General features: G+C 40.4%; 1 protein-coding gene across 1 annotated transcript; it reads right to left on the bottom strand.

Annotated features, from left to right (window-relative positions):
• Positions 1-1,810: 1,810 nt before the first annotated feature.
• PRDX3 (peroxiredoxin 3) lies at positions 1,811-15,621 on the bottom strand. Its single transcript, XM_042458720.1, has 7 exons — positions 15,496-15,621; positions 13,265-13,406; positions 11,313-11,454; positions 9,933-10,068; positions 6,932-7,035; positions 5,633-5,798; positions 1,811-2,947 (listed from the first exon to the last, which is right to left on the bottom strand). Exons 1-7 carry the CDS (start codon positions 15,559-15,561, stop codon positions 2,897-2,899), a joined length of 807 nt encoding a protein of 268 aa, XP_042314654.1. The 5' UTR covers positions 15,562-15,621; the 3' UTR covers positions 1,811-2,896.
• Positions 15,622-21,957: the final 6,336 nt, after the last annotated feature.

The following is a 21,957-nucleotide window of genomic DNA, read 5'->3' as shown; positions in this document are numbered from 1 at the left end:
GTGAAACTACAAATCCCAGGATTCGAAAGTGAGGGAGCAACAGCACTGAAAACTGGTGTCAAACTGCATTATTTCTGCAGTAAACAGCTTCATTTATATACCGATTCATACCGAACTAGCAGTGTCTAAGCAATTTACAACTAAGCTAATTGCCCCCAACAATCTAGGTATTCATTTTAGCGACCTCCTTGGAAGGATGCAAGCCTGAGTTGAGCTTGAGTCCTTTTTCTGGTACTGAACTTGCAACCTTATGGTTTTGAGTGGCTGCAGTACAGGCATTTAACCATTGTGCTACACAGGGGTAATCTGCACTGCAAAACTGATGCAGTTTGAGATCTGCTTTAACTGTCATGGCTCAATGCTACAGAATACTGAGATGTGTAATTTTGTGGGGCACCATCACTCTGGCAGAGAAGGCTAAGACTTCATAAAAATACAAACTCCAGCATTTGATTAAGATGGAGCTAGCAGAACTTAAAGTGGTGTCAAACTCTGAATTATTTCTACAGTGTAAAGGAAGGCAAAGGCAAAGATCTTCTGAACCAATCTAGCCAGCGAGGCCCCATGATGGAGTCACTTTAGGGTCACCATAAGTCAGAAAGGACTTGAAAGCACACAATAACAACAGGCACCCAGGTCTCATCTGCACTGCAGAATGCAGTTTGGCACCGCTTTAACTGCCAGCGCTCCATCCTATGGAATCTTGGGATTGGTAGTTAGTTGTGGCACCAGACCTTTCTGACAAAGAAGCCTAAATATCTCACAAAACTACATGACAGTTAAAGCGGTCTCAAACTGGATTATTTCTGCAGTGCAGGTTAGACAAAGTGAGCCACCACTGTGCCACCAGGGCTTCTCAGTAGAGATACACAGGTCTAATCTGCACTGCAGAATTAATTCAGTTTGAGACAAAGTCTGCCCCAGAAAAGCCACAAGGGGTGACTGTGTGTCTCTAAGCCGCCAGTGTCAGTAGTAGTCCAGCTGTGAAGCCTCAGGGGCAGGCACAGAGAAGTGTCCTCCAGATGCTGGACTGCAACTCCCTTTCACCCTAGCTGCCAATGTGGTGGGGATACTGGGAGTTGCAGTCCTGCAACCTCTGAAGGATTGCAAATTCCTATCCTTCCCCAAATTTGGGGAGATTGTTATTGCTATGTGCCCACAAGTCATCCAAGGTTAGGGTAATCCTACCATAGTGTTTTCTTGGTAAAATTTCTTTAGAGGTTTCTCACTGCCTTCCTCTTAGGCTGAGAGAGTGTGACTTGCCTGAGGTTACCCAGTAAGTTTCCATGGCTGAGCAGTGATGCAGACCCTGGTTGCCCAGAATCCTAGTCTAACACTCAAACCATTGGTGGCTCTGTTTAAGTAGATTAGACTTTATATTAGATATGTGAAAGGATGTCAAATGCCTAGAGATGTGTGGGTCAAAAAAAAACCTTATGATTGATCAAAGGTTGTAAGAAGATAATAATTACTGGAACCAACTTTGGGTGGGTCCTTTCATTCAGCTAGTGTGAGCCCAACCTCACTTTCTTGAGCTGAGCTGGACAAGTCACAGTAGCTGTCTATGTAGTAGAAACACCTGTCTACACAAGCTGTGACTCCATGATTCCCTATGTAAAATTGCTAGGAATTAATCACTGCCTGAGTCTTTAATAGCCCCATGAAAGCTGGAAGTGCCCTTTAAAAAAAGCAACCAGAAACTCAAAAATTAGATGAGCATATCATTATAGGCAAATGACCAGTGGGCCAACCATGCCCGATATCCAACTTACAGAATCTAGAAGATAACTATAGTATATAACCCAAGGCATTTTGTTCTAGAGTTCTTTAATTCACTGTTGCATAATTTCACAGAGGCACTTTTGGATGTTTTCAGAAATAAGCACTTTTAATTCACAGAATCATTAATGAATCTTCTACATAATTACTAATAACCCATTGGTACATCTGAAAGTCCACAGCCAAAGCAGCACTAAACAAAGTTGATAAAAAATAATGAAAGTTATTTGAGCATTACCAACAAAGGACTTTGGTTCACAGCTTCTTGTGTTTATTTCTAAATTAAACTAACCCCTCAAACTATTCCAATATATTATTATTATGCATTATAGTGGCATGTGGCTAAAGACTTCCTTGCTCTAATTTCAAGGACAATTCACATGGCAACATAATGCATTGGTTCTACATTTAGTACGGTATGGGACTGATATGGCACACCGTGCATTTATAAATGCAAAGAACCAATTTGCAGAACATGTGTCATCTTGGATCAGTTGAACATACATCTATATGTGAATTTGCTCCACCCATGTAGACTGTGTCTACAGAAAAGGTGGGCAATAAATTCAGATGGAACTATTCATAAGAAAACCATGTGGGGTCCTCAGGCCATACAGCACTCTGATGTAATACAATAAAAATAGTAGGTGGATAAAACAAGCATTAAACTTGTTAAGCAGAAGCCACGAATGGGACTTCCATCTGTTAAGAGCACCTGAAAGAGGGTAAATGCAAAAACTAGTTTTTCAGCAATAGTTTACTTCTTTCTCTAAGTTGCTCTTGTGTACCAAGCCTACTGCATGTTTTTAAAGCGTGAACCAAATTTTTAAATAGAAATGTTAGTATAATACTTTGCATCAAGACATTTCAAATGAGAAAATGAGAAACATATTCTTCTAGTGCTATTACATGTAGGAGGCACTCAAGACTCCAGTGCTTCTTTAACCTATTGGGGCTAAAGAATCATCCCCACAATTCTGCAAAATAGATCAACTTTTCATCAGAACAAATATTAAAACAATTGTGCGATTTTATTACAATCAAACCCTGCTCTCGCAGGAGATTAGCTTCTGGTTCAAGGAAACAGGATACTAACTCTTTATTGTTCATGATCTTATTAATTGACTTTGCTAAAATACTCCTTTGATCCTTCTGGATTTGGCTTGATCTGAAAAGCAAATAAAACAAAACAAAAAAGGTCATAACAAAATATCAGTATTAAATTATATATTCAGATCAAGGCAGCAAATACTGTAAATTACCTCTTAAGAGCTGGCAGAATAGTTTAGTGAAAACTGATTAGTGTTCATGCTGACACGTCTTTGTTCTCCTTAACTATACACTAATCGAAGAGACCACATTTCCATACAAGAAAATGAAACATTCCGTATTGTTTAATTAGAATGAAATGAAGAGATGGATACTAAAGTCCCATAGGGACAGTTAAGGTTAGATGTTTTGGACTTCCCTCTCCATCTATTGAGTCAGTTCCAGAAGCAGAGAATGGGCCCCACTGCCATAGGCCCTCTTGCGGCAGCAATTACAGTTGTCCCTCCATATTCGCTAGGGTTAGGGGAACAAGACCCCCGTGAATATGGAAAAACCGCAAATAACAAAAACACTGTTTTTACCTGAGAGGACACCTCTCTAGGAATCTCTAGGTCCTCCGGTGCAACTCCATGGTCAATGTCCAACATACACTGACCATAGAATGGCACTGGAGTAGCTACAAATGGTCTTTCAGTGCAACTTTTAGTTAAAGTTGACCACATAGTTGCACTGGAGAACCTAGACAGTCCTAGAGAGAACATATTAATGAAATCTGTGAATAATCAAATCCGTAAATATCAAAGTCGCAAATCTGGAGGGATGACTAATGTACTCCAACACTGTTATACCGACAGTTTTAAAGGAAGAAAAAGTGGAATGTCAGGCTAAGCCATGGATCTCTTTAATCTAAAGCCTTCCCATTCTTCCAATTTACTACAACCCCCAGAACAAGGAATAATCTACACCAGTCCTGGATCTGAAGTATTTTTCTTTCCACTAAAACTACTGGAAAATAGATTTTTAAAAGGTCCATTGAAGACATGATGATTTTGCCACCTTCCACCCCACTCTCACAGTGATAAACTCAAGACATTTAATGAAGCAAAAATAAAACATGACAGAGAACCAATGTTTACACCGAAAGTGAACATTCTAATTCAAGCTAGATCCTACTAATATAAAAAAGAACCCACTTCTAAGGAAAGATGCTTTACAGACCACCCAAAAAGGGCGGTCTGCTTGCGCCTCTGTTTCCGCCGCTGGGAAGCTTCAGCCTCCAAACAGGAATGGTTCCTGGCGGCGGAAAAAGAAGCCGCAAAAAGCGGCTTCTTTTTGCGTCGTGGTTGCAACACGAGTGCGCAAATGGCGCTCGTGATGTCGCAAGCGCAGGGGGACGTGCGGACGCTAAGCATCCGGCACGTCAAGATGGCAGCGCCCATGTGTATAGGGCGCCACCATTTTGTACATGTTTGGCACGTACTAGGGTTAGGGTGTCCGGAAGGGACACCCTTTCGTAACCCTAGTACGTGCCGAGCACGTACTTTTTGCCCGTGCAGAACGGGCCAAAGATTGTTAAAATAGGATTGTCAACTAGCATCCAAAATACACTGCAGAAATAATTTAGTTTGATACCATTTTAACTGCCTTGGCTCAGTGCTAGAGAATCCTGAGAATTGGAATTTATTGTGGCTAAATGTCTCATAAAACTACTGTTCTCAGAATTCCCTAGCATTGAGCCAGAGCAATTAAAGTGGTCTCAAACTGGATTATTTCTGCATTGTGTTTTGGACTAGTTTTGTATCCAGCATCTTAACTTCTGGGACTATATGGGAATTCTTATATGGGTCAATTCCTCAGTGCGTTTCCTGCTTACAGTTTTTTTGCCATAGATCACAAATTAAAGAAACATGTAGCAAAGCACTAGAAAGAGTGCATTTGCTGGGCTTGGAAGCTAACAACTCTTGTCATAAATCTTTTCAAATTCATATGTTTCTGCAGTGCTACAGAAGTACAAGGAAAATCCTGATTTTGAACCCTGTAGATATGCACTGAATTTCACATCATACAGCATCCTACCTTAAGTCAAATGAAAGGTTTGCTCAGGACAGGTGCTACGGCACAACTGCTCGGCACACACTGGGTATTGCACAAATGTAACATTACGATTATATTATTCAGCTGGACCATCAAAATTCCTCTTCCTGGTCTACCCAAACCATGTAGGAGCAGCTTGTTTAATTTTTTTTTTGAATGAAACTTCCTTGAATTTTAAATAATTTTTTTTAAAAAAACTTCCTGGAACCAGCTTTTAGAAGAATCTAATTATAATATACTTTTATCTACTATTTAAATAGCCTATTAATTAATCTATTGTTTAATTAATTAACATTCCAGACAAAAGTGGATTGATATATTCCATTGTTCTACATCCAGGACTGGCAAGGCAGATCCAGGGGCCCATTTTCTTCCACAGGGATTCTCTAGGAAATGCATGGATTTCCAAAATATCCTCAGAAATTTTGGGGCAGGGGGACAGAAAACTGGAATTGAAACTGAAAAGTCAGTTTAAATGTTAATTGGTTCACAGGAGAGTGGCAATTTAATTAAAAGGGAATCACTGCTCCTGGGACTCTGGTCCAAATAATAACATTTCCAAGATGCAGACATCTCTGCAGCTTATTTCTATTTAAATTATTGTTCTCTTTTGATTTTTTATCAGCCCAGAAATGAACATTCCCTCCTAAACCAAGAAAAGGAGTCCTGCCCACATTTACATATCAGAACATTATATTTGCCAACATACCGTGGGGGAGTTTGGTGTCCAATTTGCTGGGCAGACTTCTCCATGTGTTTCTACAAACTGGAAGGCCTTTACCAAGCGAAGCGTTTCTTCCACACTGCGACCAACAGGGAGGTCATTGATACTCAAATGCTTGATGATTCCATTAGGATCGATGACAAAGAGACCCCTTCAAAGAAATAAAGCAGAATGCATACATTTAAACAGGCCTGGTATGTAAAAGTACAGCTCCCATAGGGGCTATTTTTCAGTTTAAAATGTGCTCCAGCTACACACATGTATCCTCTCATCTATTTAGAGAACTGAGTATTTGTAAGTGTATAGATTTTAAATCATTGGGCGGCCGGGGGGTAGGGGATTATAATTCCTTGCATCTGATCAACTCTTTTAAAGTGGCTGTTCTATACAAATATATATATATATTTGTATATATTTAAATAGCCTTTTAAACTCTTGAGACTGGAGCAATATAAAGGCAACAAACATGGCAAGAAGAATTAGTGTACACCAACATTACAAACAATAGTCTTTATCCTTTGACGACATAAAAATACAATAGAAAGCAAGAAACTGAGAAACCACTTATTCAACCGATATCTGCCAAAGAAACTTTCTTGACTCTAGCCCTTATTATATCTTATATCAAGCAGGGATCTTTTCTTTGAAAATGGCCAGTTCCCAAATTAATCCCAGTCTTGGATTATAGCAAAGATTCCAATAAAATATGTTAAGGTTTTAGGCTGTATTAGAGTTCATGTCCTTGTCTGGATTTTTTGAAAACTAGACAGAGACCTTTTACAACAAGGTGGTATATAGCATTTAAAGTAAGTAAGGTCAGTCTCCATTTCTCACACATATATGCACAGACAAGACTTGAGACTAACCCATATGAACAATGTTGCCTGGACTCTATTATCTCAGACAAGCAAACAGTTTGATATAGCCTGTACGTTTTTTTTCTTCCTGCACGTACAACTACCATGTCAGAAGGAGATTAGTCTAGCTGTCTCATGACAATTTGCTGATAGTATTATCTGACACAGAGGGGCTGAATGTGTGGTCTTTTAGCTGTTGTTGGAATGCATCTCACAATAGGCCTAGTCAGCATAGTCCATGGTAAAGGGACATGGTAAATGAAGTCCAACATCTGGAGGGCCATATATTCTCCAATTTTACTGTGAATGATTTGAACAGTTGAGCTTGCAAATAGAAAACCACTCCAGTTCCCATTCCTCCATGGATTTTCACTAGTGCAGTCAAACCATGTACATATTAATGGTAATTAATTAAGATATCTCTCACCTTAATGCAAGACCAGGTGCTTCCAAAAGCACGCCATAATCTCGGGAGATCTGTTTTGTTATATCTGATAGAAGAGGGATATTCATATGGCCTAAGCCACCATTCTAATGAAACACAGAAAAGAGGCATGTCAGTTTTCAATGGCGGACACATTCAAATGAAAATCTTAGTTTAACCTGGAAGATTCTGTGATGAAAGGTTTACTGACTATAAGGTCTGAGGAAAACATTTTAAGATGGGGAGGCTATAGGCAGAAGAGAGATTTTCATGACAAGTTCTCTCTTTTTCAGATATATGTGCATGTTAAAACCCATTTTTAAACAAACAAATGAAGAAAGCTCGACTCAGGCTTGCATCCTTCCGAGGTCGCTAAAATGAGTACCCAGACTGCTGGGGGCAAATTAGCTTACTTGCTAATTAGCTTACTTGCTGTTCACCGCTATGATCTTTGGAATAGCGGTATATAAATAAAACAAATAAAAAAATTATTATATGAGGCTTCATTTTTTCTAGTCTCAGTACTCAGGCTTTTGCTCAGTTAAATAAGGTGGTTTACAGTCCGCCCCTTTGGGGCGGCCTGTACCCACCCCTTTCCCCAACGGATCAGGGCCTCAGCTGCCACAGCGGCAGCCCTGAGGCCCCGATCCGCCGCTTTTCCAGGCCAGGGGGAAGCGGCAAAAGGCTATCCAACACCCCAACCAGCATGAGCAATAGTAAAGGAAAATGGGAGCTAATTCCCAAAACATCTGGAGGGGGGCAAATATCCCCTACCTCTGCAGAGAACAGTCCACTGTTTGTATATAAAGGAGCAACCACATATGTCAATATTACTGGGGAGATTTGCCTTCCTAATGGACATAATGGCCACCTCAGTCCTTCCATCAACTTTAAAATAATTAAGGGGAGGTATGAAACAGAGGCTTGTAAAATCACGGCATAATGAAAATGTGGATAGACAGAAGTTTGTCCTCTCATAAAAACACCAGAATGTGGAATAATCCAATATACCTTACTGGAAATAGATACAGGGCAGACAAAAAGAATAGGTTTGTTTGCATAATGAATTAACATATGGAATTGTCTACCTCAAGACTTGACCGTTGGTACTAGTTTACACCAGAGCATTGAAAAGTTATTTTTCAACTATAGTTCCCATAATCCTCCATCCACCAAGGTCAGTATGAGGGGATTTTGGGAATTATAGCTTAAAAAGTAATTTTTACAAACTGGTTGAGATTAGAATATTAGAAAATTTTATGAAAGATGGGGCTATTGATGGCTATTATTCATAAAGAATAAGTATAGCAACAGTATAGTATACTAATATTTGGTATTGAACACTAATTATTGGGGAGTAAAAGGGGAAAGTTAATTGCTTGCAAGCTTTTCCAGTAGGATTCCCTAAGCAGCTAGTGGGACACTGTTAAAAATAGGATACCAGGTACAGAAAGGATCTTCTTATGTTTTTGATTCTTTACAGAATAAGAGATGCAGATTATCTATGCAATGCCCTCTTAGCTTGTGTTTTTTCTGTAGAGGAAACAGTTCCCATGAAAAGCAATACTGTTAAGAACTTGGGCAGTTACAGCACTTTAACTGGAAAATAAGTATAGGTGTTTTTTATTCTGCTCAGTGGTTTCCACTATATTAGTTATGCCCTGTGTACATATGTAAGCTTGTTTATACACATCAGTGCCAGTTACTATTGAATTTCACAGCATCACCACAACCAGAAAGATAAATGACTTATCCTTGAAACAAGGCTGACTGATTTCATTAGTGTTCAGGGACCATCCATGGCCTGTCCCTAAGTGGCCTTGGTTGATCACTGCTAGTTCTATTTTACAAAAGGTATGCACATGCATAAATTTATCCACATAGATTCAATGACTTTAAGTCTGGTAGACATGAATCAAAGTTTATAAATGAATGTAATAATCAGATTTAATCCACTTCCTAGTCATATAATATATAATACAGTTGTTATATTTATAACAAAACAAATTTTAAAAGCTCCCTGCATGATAGCAAGATCATGAAGTGGGACTAGTACTCTGAAAACCTAAAGGGACAAATGTATGTATGTATATAAGCATAACAACCCAAAACAACCATTGTACTTGGTTGCTGGTAGGAGGAAAATTCATAGAACCCTATTGTAGAAAGTATCAAGAAAGGAGAAGGGAGAATACAAAGTACATATGGTCCACTTGGTTTAAGCCTTCCAAATCATATGATGAAAGATATACAATGACAGTAGTAACAGCAGGGTGCAATTGATTAAACGAAGTCAATTTAAATCAGTGGTTTACATCAGCATGAGAAAAAGCTAATTTAAATAAAACTTCTGATATTTCACATATTTCCTAAACAACGTTTCAGATTTGATCAATAATTGATACTATTTTTACAAGTTCACTTTGAATTTGGCTCAAATTAACCTTCACAGTTTAAAGAATGAATGAATGAATTAAAATGTCCATAGTTGAGATGCTAACCTAATGTCCAGTGGTTGCCAGCCAAACTAGAGCAATTTATTGTTATCAAGTGAGAAGAATTACGGTAGCTCTAGATTTATATTCACATAGAAAAACATCCTTTATCTCAATGTATCTGACAGAGGAACTAATTCAGTGCAGAAAGGTTTCTGTTAGGCTAATGTGCTTAGATTCGAGGGTTTTAATAGTAACATAATAATTGTTTAAAAGAAAGGTACTATTTACCATTTTTAAAAGTTAAATAAACTGTAAAAATGTGGTCCTTTAAACAATGTATCAAGATTTATCCACCTTGAGTAATCGACATTTGTTTTAAGTGAGCTCCCATTTCTTTTCTTTTTTTGACAGACTAACTCATGAATGCTACTGGACCCCTCCCTCTTGAAAGAATTAAACATACTAATCTCACCTACCCACCCAAATATGAGTGCTAATAAAGATGTTATTAATAAGAAACAAAACAGCAACTTGGAACAATTCAGTTAAGATGGAAAAGTCCATACCTTTCGTGGTGTGTTTATCCAGGCAAGGTGACAAAAGTGAGAATCAACTGACACACCAACAACCTCACAGTTCACATCATGGAATTCATTTGCTTTGTCACTGAAAGCAATAATTTCTGTCGGGCATACAAAAGTGCTAGTAGAACAAGCAAAATAAAAAGGACAAGTCACAGAGGTGAGTTTTAAAACAGAATTTGACTTCTTTCCACTGTAAAGTTCAGAGAACACAAAAATAAATATTTGCAGATTTTGTATAAAGGAACGTTCATAAACCCCTCTAAATCACAGAATTTTAGTTCAAAGCACACACGAATAATGCCATTTTGTCAAGAAAATATGTTGAGAACTAGAACATAAAAATGGGACTCTTACTTAATCTCATTTTTTGCTATTGGCAATACAGAAATATTGTGGCAGTACTGGACTTTACAGCAGGCTAAAGGAATGCTGGCTGGCTACTGAAGTCAGGTAAGCCATCATTTATTGACCCTTGTCAAAACACATTTTCAAATCAACTTAAACTAATTCCAGGTTATTTAAACTCAAAATTAGCCAGCTGTCAAGAAGCTTGTCAGCATTTCTGTAATAACACTTGAAGGCAAAACAATACACACACAACACATCATGTATAGGATTTATTTTATTTTATCCTTAACAATCATAATAAGATTATATGATTCTGAAAATAAACATTTTCAAAGTCATATACAAGAATTTCACTGAATACACACACACACATATCATTGCATTATATTAGTCTTCTGTTATTTCTCTGATTCACATGCTACAAGTACACACTGTCCTCTTGCAGCAGCTTCTAAAAATCCATTATTTGACCTTAGCCACAGTTTCCTTGACATTTTCACCAATGTCCTTGTTGTGTGTGCATGTGTGCCTTCAAGTCACTTGTTGACTTATAGCAACCCCATGAATTTCACAGGCTTTTTTTAAATATTTAGAAGTGGTTTTTGTCAGTTCCTTCCTCTGAAATATAGCCTGCAGCACCTGGTATTCATTGGCAGTCTTCCATCCAAGTACTAACCAGGGCTGACCCTGCTTAGCTTCCAAGATCAGACAAGATCTGATGCCTATAGGTATTGAGGCATAGGATTTTTACGAATAAAAGTTGTGTTTCCTCTCTCTCTCTCTCTCTCTCTCTCTCTCTCTCTCTCTCACACACACACACACACACACCCATGCCTCAACAAGGCAATGATAACACTGCCTTCAGTACATTTTTATCATTTACATAAGAGATACATTGCACTGTCCCAAAAAAGGCAAGTTAAGTGAAAGCAAGCTCACTAACGGATTTCTTTATCACCAGAAAACATTTGGAGATGAAACATTTAAGAGCTAGAACATCTAAATGTTACTTACAAATCCAAAGGGTAGAAGAAGAGAACCAGATATTTCCCTTTAAAGTCATCTAAACTCAGCTCTTTGAAATCCCCATCAACTACAGCAGTACCCTTAAAATAAGGAGCATGCTGAGTGACAGCAGGAACAAATCTTGAAGAACCTAGGAAAAATAGATAGCATAGGGTTATAGGTATTATCAGGAAAGGAAAGAGGACCTTCAGCATATCCCTTTTGAGGAAAAAAAGAGCAAGAATGCTTGATGATAATTTGGGCCTTGCATTGTGTATCTGTGTTGCTCAGTATCTAGTCAAATATGCTTCATTGAATCAAATCAGTCTTTCCCTCCATGGTAACTGTCAAGGTGTGCAGAAGCATTTTAGAAATGTAAGAACCCAAAGTTTTTTTTTTTTACTGTACTGCAGCCTGGAAAAAACAGTTCAGTTAGGATAAATCCCAACATTGTTTCAAAATTAAAGGTTTATATAAAACCTAGATTGCATATGGTCTTCAGTTATGAAGTACACCTATAGCGACTACTATACACCAGGTCAATTATCTAGGGGATAGGGTTTATGTGAAAATATGTATGTTTTCATTTTTAGAAAACAAACCTCTGGGCCATAAAATTTCAGGGAACAGCTTGACAATGTGCAAAACAGTATAAGATGAAATCTCAAGATGCTAAGAGCAAAAGGAGATGTAGCATTTCCACAAAACTAAGGCTTTCAGGTGATCGGGAGGTTAAGTTTCAGTGGCCTACTCTTCCCCCTCTCCATGATCAGCTGAAATAAACACATACACACACACAAACTGGCCAAAGAATTTTGTTATGGTGCAACATTCAAGTATCATAAAGAATAACTTTGGTCCAAAACACACTGCAGAAATAATCCAATTTGAGACTGCTTTAACTGCCCTGGCTCAGTGTTAAGGAATCCTGTGAATTGTAGTTTATTGCAGTACCAGAGCTCTCTAACAGAGAAAGCTAAATGTCTCACAAAACTGCAGTTCTCAGAATTTCCTAGCATTGATCCAGGGCAGTTAAAATGATTTCAAGGTGGATTATATCTTCAGTGTGTTTTGAACCATACTTTGCATAATTCCACTTTTCTTGAAATAAAGAGTTCATATTTTGTTCTCAAATTACACACTACAAAATCATAGCATAAGAGTCTCTTCATCAAGGCTAGGAGGAGGCTAGAAGTTGTTCAAACAAAGATCAATGGGATAAAAAGTATCCAAGCACAACTTCTTGCATCTGAGGATGTAGTTCAAGGGTGCATCCACACTGCAGAAATGAAGCAGCTGGACACCACTTTAACAGCCATGGCTCTTTGCTATGGAATTCTGGAATTTGTAGTTTTGTGAGATATTTTGCCTTCCCTGTCAGAGTTCTAGTGCCCCACCAAACAACAAATCCCAGAATTCTACATTCAGAGTAATAAGTAGTTAATATTTTGATGATAAGGGAACGCTAAAACTTTACATAACATTGTGTATATCATGCACAATTATGTTTATTTAATGATCAACAAACAGTGATTTATTTATTTATTTTAGACTTGTATGATAATATAGCTGAGATTTATATTATATAGCTGAGAGCTATATATAGTTTGAGCATTCGACTAGGACTCTGGAGACCTGGGTTTGATTCCCAGACTGGCCATGAAACCCACTGGGTGACCTTGGGCAAATCACACTCTCTTAGCCTCGGGGGAAGGCAATGGCAAACCTCCTCTGAATAAATCTTGCCAAGAAAAACACATGATAGGTTCGCTTTGGAGTCACCATAAGTCAGAAAGGACTTGAAGGCACACAATTGCTTTGTGCTTTATGTCTTCAATGCAGCAGCCCAAGCCTACCAAAGCTTCTGCTCTGACTTCTTTCTTTTGCTCAGTTTAGTTAGTCTCAAAAGTGCTACAAGATCCCTGGCATCCTTCTGCAGGCACACAAGGGGACAAACTTACTGGTGCTGAACTGGTGCCGAGGAAAAGGTGGTGCTCCACTGGCGTTCTTCTTCTGCCTGCCTGCAGCTGCCAACACAGGTAGGCACCGTCCAGGGGCAGAAGTGCAAACCTTCTGGAAGGGGAAAGTGGAGCTCCAGGCAGCCTGGAAAGAAACAGGAGAGTTGAAATCTGGAGAAAGAGGTGCACCTTGGAAGAGGGTCCCAGAGCATGGATGGAATAACATAAAATGCACATCACAGTTGCTGCTGCTACTACTACTACTACTAATATTATGTATTTATATCCCTCTTTTTTGCTAGTTTGGAACTCAAGACAGCTTACAACACTAAAATATAGGTTCAAAACACACAGCAGAAATAATCCAGTTTGAGACTGTGTTAAGTGCCCTGGCTCAAAGCTAGGGAATTCTGGGAACTGTAGTTTTGTAAGGCATTTATCCTTCTCTATCAGAGAGCTCTGGAACCACAATAAATGACCATTCCCAGAATTCCCTATAGCACTAAGCCACAGCAGTTAAAGTGGTCTCAAACTGGATTATTTCTGCATGTGTGATTTGGACCATAGTTACAAATTAACACCCTGCCAAAGTTAAAAAGCAATTAAACCATTGTAAAAAGTGAAAAACAGATTAAATCAAATCTTTTCAACTACAGGGTGCTTCCAAAGAAGAACAGTTTCCTTTTTACACCATTCTTTTGGAGTTTCCCTGTACAACCAAGGACACAAGCAGAGGACAGAGCGATGCCCAGATATTAATCAGTTCCAATCTCTCCACTTGAAATTGCATATAAAACACACACTCATGGGGGTAGAGCGCTGCAAGGGGAGTGTGATTCTTTTCATACCATATAGGATGTTTCTTGCATATTAAAAATAAAAGAGCTACTCATCCCCCTCGCCATCCAGGATTCAAGACAGCGTGAAAGTAACCCATTTTACAGAAAGCAAAGTGGAGACCTCTGACACGCCACTCATTTGGGGGAGCAGGGAATTCTTGCAAGTTTCTTGCAAGATGTGGAGTGCATCTACATTGTAAAAATATTACAGATCGACACCACTTGTAGCTCCATCCTATGCAACCCTGGGATTTGTAGTTTCACAAGGTCTTTCCCTTTTTCTGCCAAAGTGTGCTGGTGCCTCACCAAGCTGCAAACCCCACTTTTCTGCCAGTTAAAATGGTGCCCAACTGCCTTATTACTACAGTGTAGATGCACCAACAGAGACAAAGTAGGTAGAAAAGATTATGTTTAACTGCCCCCCCCCTTTGTATGATAGTTTAATTACTTTTTAACTTTGGTAGGCCATTAATTAGTAACTATGCTTTACTGTTGTAAACTGCCTTCAGTCCCAAACTAGCAAAAAGGTGAGATACAAATAAATATTATAATAATAAAACTAACGGCAACTATGAGGGTGAAGATGAAAATAGTAATAATAATAATTGCTACTATGATGGTGATGATGCTAACAGTAATAATAAAAAAGCAACTCTGATGGTGATAATAGTAATAATAATAATAATAATAATAATCGCAACTGTGATGGTGATGATAATAGTAATAATAGCAACCATGATGGTGATGATAATAGTAATAACAACAACAGCAACTATGATGGCAATAATAGAAATAATAATAATTGTGATAATGATAACAGTAATAGTAAAAGCAATAATAATAATAGTGACTATGATGGTGATGATACTAGTAGTAGCAATAATAACAATAGTAATACACAAAGTTTGCATCAGTGGTTCCTCCAGTTATTTGACGCTTCAGCTCCCAGAATCCCTGACTTTTGGCCATGCTAGCTGGGGCTTCTGGGAGATGAAGTTCAAAACACCAAAAAAAGTTTGGGAACCATTGACCGATATACACTGCATAAATAATGCACTTTGGCACCTCTTTAAGTGCTGTGCAACAGAAATCCTACAGGACCCTGGGATTTGCAGTTTCACAGGGTCTTTCCCCCCTCCCCTGCCTTTCTCTTTCTCCTCAAACTATAGCCTGGAGCCCTGGCATGTTAAAGTGGTGCATTATTTCTACTACACTGTGTAGCATATCCTCCCTTGGATATTTATCAGGCACTGCAAGGCTGCAAAGGAAATGGGATAATAGCCCTCCCTGTCTGCATGGGGACCTCAGAGCCAAAGGGGCTGAGAGCAGGGTGGCTTCCCAGGGCGACAATCTAAAAAGAAGCCCCCAAACCCCCCCTTCTCTTGCAGTATTTACCGAGGGTTTCAATAACCTCCGCAGCGACCCAGCCAATGCAACAGCAGCAGCCGCCATGTTGAGCATGTGAATGAAGAAGGGGCTGGGCCTGCTTTCCTGGAAGGCAGCAGGAGGGGCCTTGTAGCCCAGGGGCAGGGCAAGCCTCACTGTAGGAGGGGGGCAGATGCCTCAAAATGGAGGACGTTCTCAAGAGAAATGGATGACCTGACCATGTCAAAGATCAGAACACCCCTGGGAATGTAAATCCATGCTTAGTCATGCTCAAAAGGGAGGACATTCAGAAGAGAAAGGGAGGGCCTGAACCAAGAAAAGCTCAAAACACTCCTAGGAATGTAAACCCATGCTAAGTCATGCTCAAAAGGGAGGACAATCTCAAGAGAAATGGAGGACCTGACCCAAGAAAAGCTCAAAACACTCCTAGGAATGTAAATCCACGCTAAATCATGCTAAAAATGGAGGACATTCTGAAGAGAAATGGAGGACCTGACCCAAGAAAAGCTCAAAACACTCCTAGGAATGTAAATCCATGCTTAGTCATGCTAAAAATGGAGGACATTCTCAAGAGAAATGGATGACCTGACCATATCAAATGCTTCTCAAACCCTGAAGGGGTTAGGTATTGGGGGCACTGCTTTGCAGTGGTTCCGGTCCTTCCTCTCGGGCAGGTCTCAGAGGGTGCTACTTGGGGACTGTAGCTCCAGTAAGAGGTACCTCACTTGTGGGGTTCCTCAGGGGGCTATTTTGTCCCCGATGTTATTTAACATCTATATGAAGCCGCTGGGTGAGATAATACGGAGTTATGGTGCTGGGTGTTATCAGTACGCTGATGACACCCAAATCTATTTCTCCGTATCTCGTTCGTCGGCCTCGAATTCCGATGGCATCTCCTCTCAATGAATGTCTTCAGGCGGTAATGGGCTGGATGAGGAAAAACAGATTGAAACTGAATCCAGACAAGACAGAGGTGCTCATGGTAGCGGCCCCGAAACCAAGAATTGGGTTGCAACCTCCAGTCCTGGATGGGGTCACACTCTCCTCCAGCGACTGTGTTCGCAGTCTGGGGGTGCTCCTTGACTCGTCGCTCCTGATGACAAATCAGGTAAATGCGACGGTCAGGAGTGCCTGTTATCAGCTTCAGCTGATACGCCAGCTGCGCCCTTTTCTGGAAGTAAGGGATCTCGAGACGGTTGTGCACGCACTGGTAACCTCATGCCTTGATTTCTGTAATGCACTCTACATGGGGCTACCCCTGTGCTTGACTCGGAAATTACAGCTGGTTCAAAACATGGCAGCCAGGCTTGTGTCAGGTACATCTAGGAGGGACCACATTACTCCGGTTTTGAGGTCCCTCCACTGGCTGCCTATCAGCTTCCGGGCCCAGTACAAGGTGTTGGTTATCACCTTTAAAGCCCTAAATGGCTTGGGTCCAAACTATCTTAGAGACCGCCTCCTCCCGTACAATCCTCCCCGCGCTCTCCGGTCCTCTGGGAGGAACTTACTGCAGCCTCTAAAATCTAGGCTTGCGGCAACCTCCCAGAGGGCGTTCTCTGCTGTCGCCCCCAAACTCTGGAACGACCTGCCGGATGAGATCCGTCAGATAACGGGCACACACGCCCATTCAATTGAATGGGACGCGCTGCTCCTTCCACCCCGCGCGCGCCCCGCAGCTTGAGCGCGTATGCTCAAGCCGCGTATGGCACGCTCGCGTATGGCGCGGGCGCGCTGTACTCTTTTCTTTCCTTACCTGCCTCAAGAAGTTGAACTTGTGTTGATTATGCACAAATATTTTTGAGTAAAACAACTTTTATATACAATCCGCCCTCCGTATTGTACTCAACCATCCACGAAATGCAAGCCCATGTTGTCCCCAAAGATGACGCACGCATGTGCCTGCACCACCATTAGGGACAGTCCTTGTTGCCACTAGTGGTGGTGCAAGCACGTGGCCACGCCACCATTAGGGACAATGAGTCTCGTTCCTAACAACAGTATGGCTGTGGGCATGAGACAACAGGGGCTGTCCCTAATGGCAGAGCAGCCATGTGAACATGCTGCCATTGAAGGTTCATTGTCCGCCGCACCGCCATTGGGGACAACGTGGACTCTAGCATCCATGGATTTTTGTATCTGTGGGGATTCTGGAATGGATCCAGAAGAGGCTCACTAGTGCCTCTTCCTTTCCTGAGCCCATCTTTGACATCTGGAATTTCTCCCTCCATATATGTCTTTGTTATAAAATTTTGAGCATCATATTGCTTGCATGAAAAATTAATACAATAGTCTTATGGTTACTTCCGTTGCCTTTCTTGAGCAGTGGGATGTAAATTGAGCATTTCCAATCTGTGGGCCATTCTTTTGTTTTCACTATTTATTGACAGATTTTAGTTAGACCATCCCACCCCAATGGATACCAAAATCCATGGGTGCTCAAGTCCTGTTATATACAATGTGGTAGTAAAATTGAGTAAAATATAAAATAATATGTTTGTTGTTGTTGTTAACCACCCTCAAGTCAATCTCAACCCATGATGACCCTGTGGATGAGACATCTCCAAGACTCCCTATTCTCCAATGTTACGTATAGTTCCTGCAGTCATACCGATTACCTGGACAGGAGGGAGAAATGGAGGACATGTCCTGGAGAGAGCATGGAATCAGACAGGCTTATGGACCCAGGCCCCTCCTTTCTCTCTCTCTCTCTTGTGTGCCTTCCCCTGAAACACCTTCCTCTGAGCCCCTCCCCTCCCTTTCCCTCCCTGGATCATTGGGGCGGGGGCACTTGTGGAAATGACAGTTTTTAGCATGCTAAGAAAAGGTATTTCTACACTGGCAATTGGGATTTGTTTGTCTCTTTTTGATAGCCAAATCCGCATTGGACCCACTTTAATGTGATTTTAACCCCTTGTTGTGCTCTGTGTGTGATAACCAATAGCAAATGGCCTTGCTTTTGTGCGATACCAGCACTTTAACCATTTTTGGGATGGAAGCACATAGGTCGACGTGTAAAATCCTCTTGATGTATGATAAAGTCCTCCATCCATTTAGCATGCATCTTCCTCTTTTTCTGCTTCCCTCCACCTTTCCTGGCATTATTTTTTTTCAATCAGTTATGCTTTCTCATAATGTGCCCAAAGTATGACAGCCTGAGGAGATTATTGCATTCACTTTAAAGCGACTTATCCCTAACAGGATAAAGTCACCTTTAATTTTTAAAATGGGTGTTATTGCACTCAGCCACAGCAGGGCGAGTGCAACCTGTCTGCAGCTCAGATCCCAGACACGCTTATTCAGTGACTTTCCAACAGCGTTGCCAATTTCCAGGGAATTTAATTTATTTCTTTCCGGGGATTTTGATTGAATATTCCAGTAAATATTGGGGAATTTGCAGGATTTTGAATTTTGGTAAAACATTCCAGGGAATATATTCGAGGCTTATTGACAACACTGCTTTTCAAAAACAGGAGCTTGCACGACTGGGATCTGATCTGCAGACGGGTTGAACTCGCCCAGCCGTGGCTGAGTGCAATAACACTCGCTTTTAAAATGAAAGGCGACTTTATCCTGTCAGGGATAAGTCACTTTAAAGTGAATGCAATAATCTCCTGACTTTTGTCATCTTGGCTTCCAGGGAGATTTCTGGCTTGATCTACTCTAGGACCCACTTGTTTGTCTTTTTGGCTGTCCACAGAATCCTCAGCACTCTTCTCCAGCAGCACCACATCTCAAATCTTGTTTCTTAATTGTCCAGCTCTCACATCCACACATGGTATAGCTTGTATGATTCTAACTTTTGTGCTCAGTTGTATATCTTTGCATTTTAGGATATTTTCTAGTTCTTTCATAACCGCTCTCCAGATTCTTAATCTTCTTCTAATTTCCTGGCTGAAATTCCTGTTGCTATCAATTTTTGATCCCAGGTATGAAAACTCTTTTACTATTTCGATTTCTTCATTGTCTAGTTTGAATTTAGTTTGAATTTGTATAGATTCTCTGTAGTCATTATTTTAGTTTTCTTTATGTTCAACAGTAAGCCTGCCTTTGCACTTTCTTCCTTAATCTTTCTTAGTAGTTGTTCCAAGTCTGAGAGGTTTTCTGCTAGTATTATGGTGTCATCTGCATATCTTAGATAAAATAAACTATGTGAATATATAAAATGCCAAAACCAAGGTTTGCTTTTTGGAATTAAAAAAAATCAAGTTGTGGATGGTTGACATGGAGGGCAAACTATAATTATCTAATGACTAAGAAACAGAGCCAGTCAAAGGCGCAGTACAGAGCGCCAGGAAGAGGCAGCCAGGAGCTGCCTCGTTGCTGCATAGCAGCATCACAACAACCAAATTGCTCGCCGCTGCTACGCAAAAAAAGGACCACTAAAAAGCAGCTCCTTTTTGTGTCAATTCAGATAGCTTAGAGCAATGTGAGTACGTTGCTGCTGTGCGGCTTCATTCGGATGCCGCGCGACAGTGACATCATCGCTGCGCGCGCTGTCTATTCAACACCATACAGTGAGGACACCCTCATCATGTGCAAGGGACGTGTGAATGAGGCGCCCCTCACATGTGACGAGGGCATCCTTCAGGGCCAGTATGTACTGGCCCAAAGATATTTTGCTCCTTAAGAAAAAAGACAAGTTTTTTGGCATGTAGATGCAAGAGAAACATTCTATACTACATTGGTTTTTTGCCCATTCTTCTCTCTGTCCAGAGATGTTAATAAATGAGAATGCAAGGCATTGTGTTACAGATGTGTCCTAGAATTATGGTTCAGCATAGGATACCCATTCACTGATTGTATTCAGACACCAAACCATGGTTTCGCATTAAGAGAACGAGCCTATCCTTCCCTCAAGTTCACGTGATCCCCTTTCTTCCTCTGGTGTAGCTATGAGAGAACTATACACTCCTGCCTTTCTGGTGAAGTACATACATGAAGGAGTGCCTCCCTCTCATGCATCCAGCAGTTTAATATTTCATATGAAGCCTGATATGCAATTAATGTGAACCATGGTTTGAAACTGACTTTCTTTCATTAAACACGGACTGCTCTGCCACACTGAAGAATTAATGCAGTTGAACACCGCTTTAACTGCCATGGCTTAGTGCTATGAAATCCTGGGATTTGTAGTTTGTTGTGACACAAGAAAGATTAAGAATCATTATTGGGGGTTTTTTTCCAGTGAGTCATTTCTTCTCATGATGTGACCAAAGTACAACAGCCTCAGTTTAATCATCTTTGCTTCTAGGGAGATTTCTGGCTCAGTCTGTTCTAGGACCCATTTGTTTGTCCTTTTGGCTGTCCATGGAACACTTAGCACTCTTTTCCAGCACCACATCTCAGATGAATTGCTTTTTCCCTTATCCACTTTCTTAACTGTCCAGCTCTCGCAGCCATATATGGTAATAGGGAATACAATGGCTTGTACGGTTCTAACTTTCATGTTCAATTATATATCTTTGCTCTTTACAATCTTTTCTAATTCTTTCATGAAATCTTCTTAAACCCAGTTTTCAATACACTCATAGATACCACTGAAAGAGATACTTGCCTTGAACATATGAACTCTCTCAAAAGTAAATCCTATATCCCTCCTCATCACTGTGGATCCATAAGGTAATGTTTCTGTCTGATCATGAAGAGCAAAGTGAACTGGTTCAATCCCACACTGGGACAGTCAATCACAGCCCTCCAAATCTTTTGGGCTGCAATTGGTCTGATACCTCACAATTGGCTATGCTAGCTAGGCTGCTGGGAACTGTAAGCCAAGGATATTTGGACAGTAACAGTTACCCACATATATTCTACATGATTATAGGGTTGCCATAATTGTCCACTATTACCAGGGACAAAATGTGGAACAAATTTGAGACCAAACTGTAGGACAACTGCAGGACAAAATTCAGCCCAAAATGTAGGACATTTAAGAAAAAGGGAGGACCTTAAATGTCCTACATTTTGGGCTGAGTTTTGTCCTGCAGTTGTCCTACAGTTTGGTCTTGAATTTGTCCTACATTTTGTCCCTGGTAATAGTGGACAATTATGAACAATGTTTAATCCAGAATTCTCTTCAGAGGCTGCTGCTATACTGCAGAATTAATGCAGTTTGACACCACTTTAACTGCTATGGCTTCATCCTACGGAATCCCAAGATTTGTAGTTTGTTGTGGCAGCAGAGCTCTCTGCTGAAACATGGCAGTAACAGCACTGTCAAACTGCATTAATTCTACAGTGTAGATTCAGCCAAAGCAATGGCAGTCCAGTAAGGATTCCTCAGCAGCATTGTGCTTAAAAACAGGGTCTCACAACAGCAAATAATGTCATTTGTTCATTTCTTAGATATCAAGTTGAAGATTACTTTCCATTATGGAAATGCAGCCATATCATATTCCTGTCTGATCCTTCACTAGCCTCTTGCTGCTGGTCAAAGCTAAAACATTTGGAGCATTTAAAAGACAGTTAGAATCT

Source organism: Sceloporus undulatus, chromosome 3 (genome assembly GCF_019175285.1).
Source record: "Sceloporus undulatus isolate JIND9_A2432 ecotype Alabama chromosome 3, SceUnd_v1.1, whole genome shotgun sequence".
In the NCBI taxonomy this organism is placed as follows: domain Eukaryota; kingdom Metazoa; phylum Chordata; class Lepidosauria; order Squamata; family Phrynosomatidae; genus Sceloporus; species Sceloporus undulatus.
The sequence above is the reverse complement of the archived record's forward strand: the minus strand, read 5'-3'. Positions and strand labels throughout refer to the sequence as shown.

Excerpts from the sequence above, each read along its gene's own strand:
- PRDX3 (XM_042458720.1), bottom strand. The coding sequence starts at position 15,561 with ATGCTCAACATGGCGGCTGCTGCTGTTGCATTGGCTGGGTCGCTGCGG. Across the intron at positions 10,069-11,312 it reads TTCTTCTACCCTTTGGATTT|CACTTTTGTATGCCCGACAG; the intron begins GTAAGTAACATT and ends TTGTTCTACTAG. Across the intron at positions 5,799-6,931 it reads GCACCTGGTCTTGCATTAAG|GGGTCTCTTTGTCATCGATC; the intron begins GTGAGAGATATC and ends ATTTCTTTGAAG.